The 10,612-nt window shown below is 43.0% G+C and overlaps 1 protein-coding gene and 1 pseudogene across 2 annotated transcripts in view; one reads left to right on the forward strand and one right to left on the reverse strand.

The window, feature by feature from the left end:
* Positions 1–444: 444 nt before the first annotated feature.
* On the forward strand, positions 445–6,813 carry tnfsf12 (TNF superfamily member 12). The gene is made up of 6 exons (XM_084155851.1): positions 445–860; positions 2,317–2,398; positions 5,466–5,522; positions 5,747–5,770; positions 5,997–6,127; positions 6,338–6,813. Exons 1-6 carry the CDS (start codon positions 660–662, stop codon positions 6,602–6,604), a joined length of 762 nt encoding a protein of 253 aa, XP_084011977.1. The 5' UTR covers positions 445–659; the 3' UTR covers positions 6,605–6,813.
* A 3,723-nt stretch (positions 6,814–10,536) lies between these two features.
* The window catches only part of LOC311112974 (chromodomain-helicase-DNA-binding protein 3-like), a 28,735-nt pseudogene continuing 28,659 nt past the window's right edge, over positions 10,537–10,612 (reverse strand). Inside the window, exon 22 of the transcript in view lies at positions 10,537–10,541. The product of the transcript in view is annotated as a chromodomain-helicase-DNA-binding protein 3-like (transcript). The remainder of the gene's footprint in view (positions 10,542–10,612) is intronic.

Raw genomic sequence — 10,612 nt, forward strand, 5'->3', positions numbered from 1 at the left:
CCCTCCCTGCAAGAAGTTGATTCAGCTCGGCATTTTGATTTGTGCAATGAAGCAAATATAGTGTGACTAATGCTTTAATAGTTACTTAGTGGCTTTTGAGAGTGCATCCAAGTTGTGGGCTGAGGCTTTGCATTCGTGCGTGCGTCTGGCACACTGCACTGAAAACTCTTTCCTGGAGAAGAAAAGCTCATGCAAAAGTGTGCAGGATCATACGTGGTCTATGCCAAATTTGACCCCCAGGAAGGCTGCAACTGCAAGGGGAAGACAAGGAAGTTGACTCAACGAATCAAGTGGTAGAAGGATCCAGTCCTAGTGGATGTAAACTACATCTTTCTTTGCACCCTGGCTGCATATTTCTCAACATTGCGCATTTGTATACGACCTGCAAGCCAGACAGTCCACGATATTTCGTCTGATTAAATGCATTGATTAAAGCAACATTAATGGCTATTTAATTGCTGATTTGAAACCAATGGAATGATTTCATCTTTCACATGACTTTCCATTTATCAATAGGGCTGTTGAAATCTCATTTGTTACTGCGGGCAATAACACTTGCACGCCTTGCCGAAAATGTGAGCATTTGGATTTGATTTCACCAAGAAGGGAAAAATGTGTCGGTGGAATGAAGTTAACATGAACACTTCGAATAGTCTGCGATGGTAACCGGGGAATGTGGAACGACCATGCATCGAATTCTGCAGAGGAGAAAAGTGCGCAAACTTCGCTTCGTCTGGGCATTCATGGCGATGGTGGCTCTGTCGCTCGCCGCCTGCAGCGCACTATTTACGGCGTGGACCTGGAGACAGACGCTGGACCTGTCCCAGTCCGTTAAAACTCTGCAAGACCGATTGGAGCAAGTAAGTAGCCATGCTATGTAATTATTATTAATTTTTTTTTTTATATATATAAAATTTTACGAAGTCACTTTGCATTGCATGTGTTCCACACTATCATCGGTTATTTTTTCCATAATAACAATTTTAAGCTGTTGAAGTGACTGTTACACAACTTATTTGTCTCTGCTGACCGATGGTTACGGGAACCCTCTTGGGGGGCACGGGAAATGCAAAGCCACATTAATTCCCCCCTCCTTTACCCCCAATCCTTGTGGCGTTAAATTGTACCCAAATAGCAGGCCGCTTCTCTGCTGGTGTCCTGCGCATTCTGCGGACTGCTCTAGAGGCAGTTTTATTGCTTACAAATAAGTGCGCTCAAGCCGTGGAGTTATTGCTTATAGTTCCTCTGCCAAGTTTAATCGTTCTACTGCCAGTTGTGTTCCAATTTTAGCCCAATTTACTGGAATCCGTTGAATTCTTGGCTCGAGCGCGCATTATAGCCAACTGACTTTGCACTGAACTGAAGCACTGAGCTGCGTAAAACAGAGTAGACCTAATTGTGGTTAAGCGATTTGCAACATGTAAAGCCTACTAATTGCAGGTAGGCTAGGCTACCACAGGTGGAATAATTCTGCAGGCCGAAGTAAGGCTTTCAAATGCGTATTACACTTTAATGCACCAATTATTTATATACATAATTGTAATGCATACTGTATGACATCGTAACAATGCACCATGCACTGGACTTTTAACATGAGTGGCTGATCTTTTAATTCATTCAAAACTCATCCTTATGAAGAATATATTATGCATGTGCATCCTCAAATAGCCTACTCATGCACTTAATACACATGCACTCAATCTCACTCATGGTACGTCTGACAGTAGGCTACCAGTGACCTGACTCTGCCCATCTGTTGATCCTTTTTGCAAGCACTCAATGAGCCGGCCTGGAACAGTTCAATTCCCCAGTGAATTTAACCTTGAGTCCAGGCAGACTTCCTGAGTATATCAAAACCACTCCATAGGCTACACACAGACACAGTAGCTGTATATTGAAACCTACCTCCTCCTCTTTGGCATATATATGGTAGGCCCCAGTACTTCATAAAGTACGAGTTAACTTTGCTGGCTTGACACATTTTAGCACAGTGTTTTTTTTCTTCCTGCTTCTCAGTCTCAGCAGGGGAGTTAAGAAATGCGAGGAATGCGGGGCATTAAAAACACGCATTAGTTGTCACAACCGGTTTAGGAGGAAGTGGTTGACCTATTCTAAGCCTTGGAGTTGCAGCGGGATACTGCCAGATACTGGAAGACTGTTTGTTTATGTGGTTTCGCTGAAATCTTTTGTCTGTGTAAATTTGCAGCGGGAGCCAATTTGAAGACTCAATGGTCTCTCTGACGGTTCCATTCTCTCTCTCTCTCTCTCTCTCTCTCTCTCTCTCTCTCTCTCTCTCTGTCTCCCTCTGTGCAACAGGTGAATACTCAGCGCAAGGCCATTGTCCAACTCATCATGGAGAAGAGAGAGTTGCTGGTGGGGCAAAGGGTGAAAAGAGATGGTACATGCCTGTGTGTGTGCGTGTGTGCTGGCGTGCCTGCATGCTGAGGTGTGTGTGAGAGACTGTTTGAGACTATGTCTGTGTGCATGCAGGCAAACAAAGGATCCAAATAGCACTACACCTCAATTACACTCTACTACAGACAATGCCTCTTTCACTGCATCCCCATCATCATACATGCAATACATAATCAACAATAACCAAACAGATAAGATAGATCTCATTGATGGTGCTCTGCTCTGTGTTTTTGCGTAGCCAGAGCAGCATTTAACTACAGCGGCCAGACCAGGGGAATCTTGGCTCTGCATGGCACCTTGGTTAGACCCTGTGGTCACTTGCTGCCCGCTGCTAAAAGTCGACACAGGAAACAGTAGGCAGCTGGATGGCTGATGCAGAAATTACAGGTCTGCTCTGGACTGACGAGAACCCGGAGAAACCATCTGGCAAGAGGAGGAAGAGAATGTCGCACGCTTCAGGGACCTAAAGCGATTTAGCCCCTGACGAGACTGACAACAGCTATGATTTGTTGAGAAAGATTGAGTGGATTGGCAATTTTTTGATGATTAAGCAGTGGATTATATATCTGCTAGGTAGTGCACATGTCATCTCTGAATAGTGTGTGTTGTGAAATAATGCTGAGGATGGCTGATAGTAACATTGGGCTGAATTCGTTAGGAGTAATACTCAAGACATAAAGACGTCCTCCAGTGATTTAGGAACTTTTCTTGTTGAGTATAACTACAGTATAAGATAGTGAATACAGTACAAGTACACACACTAAAGGGTAAAAAAATATGTTTTGAGCAAAATAGTGTTTTTTTAGACAAAACTGCAAACTTCAAGGAGTAGTAGGGAAGTTGTGATATTATTATTGTGATGTCATCGGCCTCCCCCTTGCTTGAGGAACAATAGAGGAGCAATACAGAACAAAAGAGGAAAGCCCCCCACACTTGTGCTATGTCATTTTTTTTTTTTTTGTCATTTAGCTGATGCTCTTATCCAGAGCGACTTACATTATTTATTTTTAATACCCCGTGGGAATCGAACCCACAACCCTGGCGTTGCAAACGCCATGCTCTATCAACTGAGCTACATCCCTGCCGGCCATTTCCTCCCCTACCCTAGACGACGCTGGGCCAATTGTGCGCCGCCCCATTGGTCTCCCGGTCACGGCCGGCTACGACAGAGCCTGGATTCGAACCAGGATCTCTAGTGGCACAGCTAGCACTGCGATGCAGTGCCTTAGACCACTGCGCCACTCGGGAGACAATGACTTACCTGGACCACTTATTGAGATGTGCCTTTTGTTAAGTAAATCGTGTTGAATTCGGTGAAAAGGAGACTGGAGTTGATGTTCAGTTCAGAAGCAAGATATATCAAATAGTATCCCCAAATGGGCCAAATGATGAATGGCTTAAATTCCCAACATTACAGTTATATGTGAACTTAGTTTTTGATTGACAGCATACCAAAAAAGCTATCACTTGAGGCTCACCAATAGAAATAGTCTAGTAGTCATAGTAATAAGTAGTCATAATAGTCATTTCAGCAGGGGCACAATGTTCGCTAGTTAAGTGGCACCCCAGTGTTCAATGTTTGCTGTTCCCCCCCCCCCCCAACATAACTGATCCTATAGTGAATACCTTCTGTGTGTTTGTGTGAGTGAGTGAGTGAGTGAGTGAGTGTGAGTGTGTGTGTGTGTGTGTGTGTGTGTGTGTGTGTGTGTGTGTGTGTGTAAATTTCAGTTCAGATACAACAGCCGACATGAGAAGAGATAAATCTAGCTAGTTTTGTTGTGTTGTACCACAGCTGACTGAAAGACAGGTCATTCAGATCAAGAAGATGAGACATGCAGTTGAGAGCGTTTCCACGGTAACAGTGCCTCTTTACAATGACTTGATAAAACGATGAAACAAATTGGCAACTTGTTGTAGCAAGGTGTTGTAGCAAACAAGTGTCATGAAATACATGCACCAAAAACATGGTACACTTTGTTACTTGTCAGATAAATATCAGCAAGCTAGGCTAGCTATGTGCAGCAAAATAGCTAGGTAGCTCTCTGCTTGGTGAGCTAGCTAGCTGCTTGGCTGAACACAGAACGTTAGCGCACTTTTCTCTGATTGGCTAAATGGATCCGTCCCTTCGCAAGACTTTAGCTAAAGATTTGACATGTTGAATCTTGGAAACTCCAGCCGATGATATGAGACGTCCTAAAACTAGACCGTTCAGATCAAACAAACTTAGATCTAAAACTCCATAAGACCATCACGTTGCGTCTCGTCTTATGTATTTGAAATGGGCTTAAGGCCTAGAATCACTCCCTGCAGGCCTGATACTGAAGCTAAAACAAACCTCTGGAGAACAACAAGGCCTGTCTTACCCCTCTCTCTTCCTCTTGCCCCCTCTCTCCCCCCTCTCCCCCAGTTTTCAATATATATTTTATTTATTGTATTTATTTGAACGGTGGCCATGGCTGTTGCTCTTGCCTGTTTTTCCTGACAGGACCTTTTCAGTTCATTTGGGTCATAGAACAGCCAAAGACCTCTCTCCATCTCTTTTTTGCTCTATCTTTCCCCCCTCTCTCTGTCTCCCTCAGCTGTCTTCTGTCTCTCTCTCTTACGTTCTCTCTCTCTCCTTCTGTGTCCCTCTCTATCGTCCCCCTCTGTGTGCCTCTCTCTCCCTCCATCGATCTCTCTTTCTCTCTCTCCCTCCATCAATCTTTCGCTCTCTCTCCCTTTCTTACCCTCTTCTCTCGTACTCTACTCCAGCTGGCACAGAAAGCAGTGAGAACAGACAGAGAAAAGTAGGCTACACTTACTGAGAACAATAAGTAAAAAAGGACAGATATCAGAACAGAGCAGGAGGAACGGAGAAAGGAAATCCTTCTACATCTGTTAGAGCCGGTTGAGTATTCCGGTGGTGGATAAATGACTGCAAATGAATACATTATGGTCACCACGACACACACCACAGCTGTGACCAATTATATTATCTCCCCTACATACCTCTGAATAGTTTTTGTCTGTCGTATTAATTCATATTATTTCTTGCTTCTTCCCTCTGCAAGGGGGAACTGGGAAAGGGAAGAATGGAAATGGAAAGAAAGTGGCTTCTCAGTTTGAGAGTAAGTGACTTGGCAGATCCTCATCAAAGGTTGTGTCCGAAATAGCACCCTTTTCCCTATGGACCCTGGTCAGAAGTAGTGCACTATAATGGTTTAGGGTGCCATTTCGGACGTACACAAAGTGTTATAATGTAGCATCTGTTCAAGTGGTATCAATCGGACACCCTATACGATTACAGTTATAAAATCTTAATGACCCTTTTCCCTCTCTCTCTTTCCACTAGTAACCAAAGAGTCTGTTCAGAAAGGTAAGCTTTATGAACGTGGATGATGACAATTATTATGGAAAAGGGTCTTCTGGGTTTCTGGAATTGGTTTCGTAAGATCACTGTCCCCCATGACAATGATACAAACTGTACAAAATCGACCCTACACACACAAACCTACAGTATAAAGAAAGAGAAAAAATATGCTGCAATATTTATGTCAATGAGTGCAATGGTTCCTCCCCCTCAACATGTGTGTGTGTTTCAGTGGGAGAGGACGGCTTGATAAAGGGATGGACGGACTCAGAGCAGTTGAATATGAGCAAGGCGGTGAAGTACAACACAGACAGAGGCACCTTCACAGTGGAGAGAGCTGGAGTCTACTTCCTGTACTGTCAGGTGAGCCTCTGGGAGTTGTAGTCCTGTGCCACCTGTCATCCCAAACTATAAAACTACCCCTGTCAAACAACACAGGCTCAATCAAACCCTGATTGACCCCCATTGGTCTGTTCTTCTTCTTCTTCTTCTTCTTCTTCTTCTTCTTCTTCTTCTTCTTCTTCTTCTTCTTCTTCTTTTCCATCTCTCTCTCTCCCTCCATCCCTCTCACAGGTGTTGTTCAATGAGAATCAGTCTCAGCTGGTGAAGTTGGACGTGGTGGTTGTGAAGAGGGGCCAGCCGCTACAGAAGCTGCAGTGCATGGAGGGCTACGGGACTACGCCTGCAGCCGGATCTCACCAGTTCCACTTTCTCAAACCCTGCCAGGTGTCTGGCCTGCTGCGGCTAGAGAAGGGGGCGGAGCTACAGGCCATCACAGGCGCCGGCTTCAGCCTCCACATCACGGGGAAGCACTACTTCAGCCTCTTCAAGGTCAACTGAGCTGCCGGAGAGGATGGAAATATTGGAAGGATGGAGGGGGTGGAACTTGGTTGAAGGAAGCGTTTTGTCCTACTCCGACCTGTATTAATGAGACACGCCAACGTGACATTCCGCATTTGTTTTATTGTGAAATCTGGACCAACGATCTGGAGCATTGGAATAACTATGGATTATGTTAGCTACAGACACTCTGTATCAGATGAGGCTGGTGGGAGGAGCTATAGGAGGACTGGCTCATTGTAATGGCTGGAATGGAATAAATGGGTAAGTGGTTTCCATATGTTTGATACTGATCCATTTATTCCATTCCAGCCATTACAATGAGCCCGTCCACCTATAGCTCCTCCCACTAGCCTCCTCTGTTCTGTATGATACCTCTTCAAAGACAGAAACTGTAAGGAAGACTATAAAGGGATACTTATGCACTTCTAGACTCTCCTAGTTTCTACCCCTGCTTCTTTAAGGAAAACTCTCATGGAATGTTGTCTGGATCAGTTAATGGCGCTCTTCTGGAGTGAAACTCATCCTCCTGACTCGTGACTTGGCCTGAGCATAGCAGGGAACTGACCCATGATTCACCTATCTGAGGGGTTAAGCTGGTGGACTACTGCATGAGAAGGATTCTGGGTAATGAGCTGGATGGATACGCTGAACTATGAGTCTCTCATCCATTGTAATCCTTGCGCATGTTATCTCAGCAGCTGGGTTGAAGCCTTGAATGAATTTGACAGTTTTTCTCAGTACATGTCTTTCACACACAGGAACGTATAAAAAACATTAACTATCCTATGATCTTACCAACATCTCTCAGTTTAGAGACTCTTTAAGACTATGCATCTCAATCTTTTAAACTCAATCTCTTAACATTATAGGCCTATCATATATAATTTTCAGATGCAAATATTCAATATGTTCTGTCGAATCACATTGCAATATGTTACATGATTGTCCGTTTCAGACTGTACATCGAAGCACTAGGGCCGGGATTCATTCCAAGACGCGTTATAGAGCACCGCACTAAACAGCCGACAATGAGTCTTTTAAAGGCATTTTCCCCAAAGTTCATGAAGATCACATCCATGGTAAACGCTGCACATGTTGGCTCAACCGCAAATTACCTTCAAAAGTCCATTACAGTGCACTGTGCTATGAGACGCATTGGATTGAATCCCAGCGTAGATGTGTAAAGAAGGCTTAGCCTGTCGAGATACAGTATGTCATGGTGGAAATAGAAATGATTTTGTATATTGTAATCACAATACTTGTACTCATTCCAAGCTCTCTTACGTGCCATTTGCAGCAATATGTTTTGAACACAGACAGTACAGAGTATTTCTAGCAGGTGGCTTGGTTTAATGGTTTAACACTTCTACTCTGGTTTATAAGTAGTGTGTGGGGGACCACATTGGCTTCTCCTCAGGAATTTACACACATGCATGCACAATTACACACGCACAAGCACATGCACATACACACACACACAAATACACACACAAATGCACCACAATGCAAAAGTCACATAATTCTGGTTTCCAGCTCAAAATAGTCCTAATTTCTCATCATTAGATCCCAAGTGGAACGTGCCACCTTTAAAAGCCTTCATTTGTAAAAAGAGGTCTGTGTGTCAAACAAGTAGGGCGAGGTTGAAGAACCAGTGAGGGGATATTGTGTGTGCACGTGTTTGCGAAAATTATGTCTGCAATGCTGGTTGTTGTTCTAAACTCATTTCCCAGTGTAGCTCAGTTGGTAGAGCATGGTGTTTGCAACGCCAGGGTTGTGGGTTCGATTCCCACAGGGGGCCAGTATGAAAATGTATGCACTCACTAACTGTAAGTCGCTCTGGATAAGAGCGTCTGCTAAATGACTAAAATGTAAATGTAATTTCCCAAAAGTAACGTACTTCTGGTTTCCAGCTCAAAAGAGCTGTAGTTTCTCATCATTATATCACAAGTGCAAAGTGAAGTATTGTGTTGTAGATATATTTCCTGTTTGATTTCCTAATCCTTCTCTGCTTCCCTTTTGGACCTCACATTTACCCCCTTTTGCATCTAACATTTCCCTTTCAGAACCCCCCCCCCCCACCCCCCCCCCCCCCCCCCCCCCACACACACACACACACACACACACACACACAGCTCTCCAACACTCACTTCCTGAATCCGAACCAGAACCAAATAGCTGAACACTTTTGAGGAATAACATTCCTGACACGTCACTCCAATTCTATGTCAAAGTTTATTGCCACCTTTAAAAGCCTTATTTGGCACAAAGAGGCCTGTCTGTGAGAAGTCAAACAAGTAGGGCAAGATTGAAGAACCAGTGAGGGGATATTGTGTGTGCACATGTTTGCGAAATGATGTGTGCAATGCTGGTTGTTGTTCTAAACTCACTTCCCATAAAATTCTAAACCATTTTAAACCCTTTTAATATCTCCTTGTGTTCGCTTTCGACTACTGCTCTATGATACAGTATGACGCAAAACAAATAGAAAATCTTATCATCATTTAACCTCTCCATTATTCTCCAGCTTCCCCTAATGACATCACTGTATTGCTAAATAGAATGCGTGGAACGCTGCACTATTCTGGTTCTTTAATCATGACTCACACACTACTGTGTATTGAGTCGTCACCACCTGTGATTCATACTTCTGTAGCTCCTCAAGGTCTGGAGTCAGTACAACACAGTGCAGACAGACTGGGATGACCTCATGTGGGGGCTAGAGGAGGCGATTCAGTCTCTGCTGATCTGCGCCATGTCATATCCACTATCCTATAGTACTGCCCACTAATACTGACGATGGCAGACGTACTGTATTGATCAAATTGATGATGTCAATGATGTGCGCGTTTTCCTGTGTGTGTTGCTATTCAAGCATCCATCCACGAATCACATCATTTTGTTAAATTTCATTTGATTTTATTACAAACAAAACCCAAAATAAAAAGAGATGCATTATTATTATTGACATGTTTAACTACCAATCATTGTTTCATTGATCGGCACCACCACAACGTACACAGTGACAAAAAATATCGAGGAATTAAAAACAAAACACAAAATCTGAAAAAAGAACAAGAAAAGAGAGAGAAGTGCCTGATTTGACAGTGTCCATTTTAGTTAAGGGGTTGCAAAACACTTCCTACGAAACGTAATCAGTGAAATGTAGTTTAGACTCTTCACTTGGAACACCAGTGTGGAGTATCCAGGGTTTTAAGGAAATACATTAACTTTTTCTACTTTAATTATTTGAAATAAGTCCAGGGAACTAACTAAAAGTGGTCTATTTCTCCCGATTAATTCAGACTTAATTCAGACTTAACTTCTTTACACTTATTTCAGCTATGTTATGTTTAAGGCTGTTTGTGGATACAGTATATAAAATTGACTTCATTCTACTAACAGCCTCTGAGTTTCCAGAGAATAATGAATGGATGTACTTTAACTGGTATTAAGACAGTACAGTTTCATTTTGTCTTAACGCATTTAGGGTTACATATGTAATATATTATATAGGTTATTTGCAAGCCCCAAATCTAGAATGTAAGCAATACTTTTTTGTTGTTGCATTATATCTATTTCCAAAGTTATCTCGACCTCTTTGCTTTGCTTTATGTTCCGACTATAAGATGTCTGATATAAGAGGTGCATTCGTGCACCAAAACGTATGATTTGATCGTTTTCTCAATCTCTCATTTGGTAGAAGCTATTTTTTTCAATAGCAACAGCAAAGACAACAGCAACGTCGACAACAATAATAATCATAGTCGCAGTAAGTTAACAAGAGTAAAAACACAAGAGAACACGAATGAGCCAAGTTTAAATATGCAAAGAATATCACAGAATTCGTAGAAAGAAGTAGAAACTCGAAAAAACTAACAGGGAAGAAAGGATTGATGGAGAGGTGGATGAGGAGGAAGGGAAAGGGAGATCTAAGCTTTACGTAGGGGGTCAAAGAGCAAGGGGAGGGAACTGTAGCTGAGGGTAGTCAACACTGTATGACTTGCC

Source organism: Coregonus lavaretus (genome assembly GCF_964263955.1).
Source record: "Coregonus lavaretus genome assembly, chromosome: 39".
Taxonomy (NCBI): Eukaryota; Metazoa; Chordata; class Actinopteri; order Salmoniformes; family Salmonidae; genus Coregonus; species Coregonus lavaretus.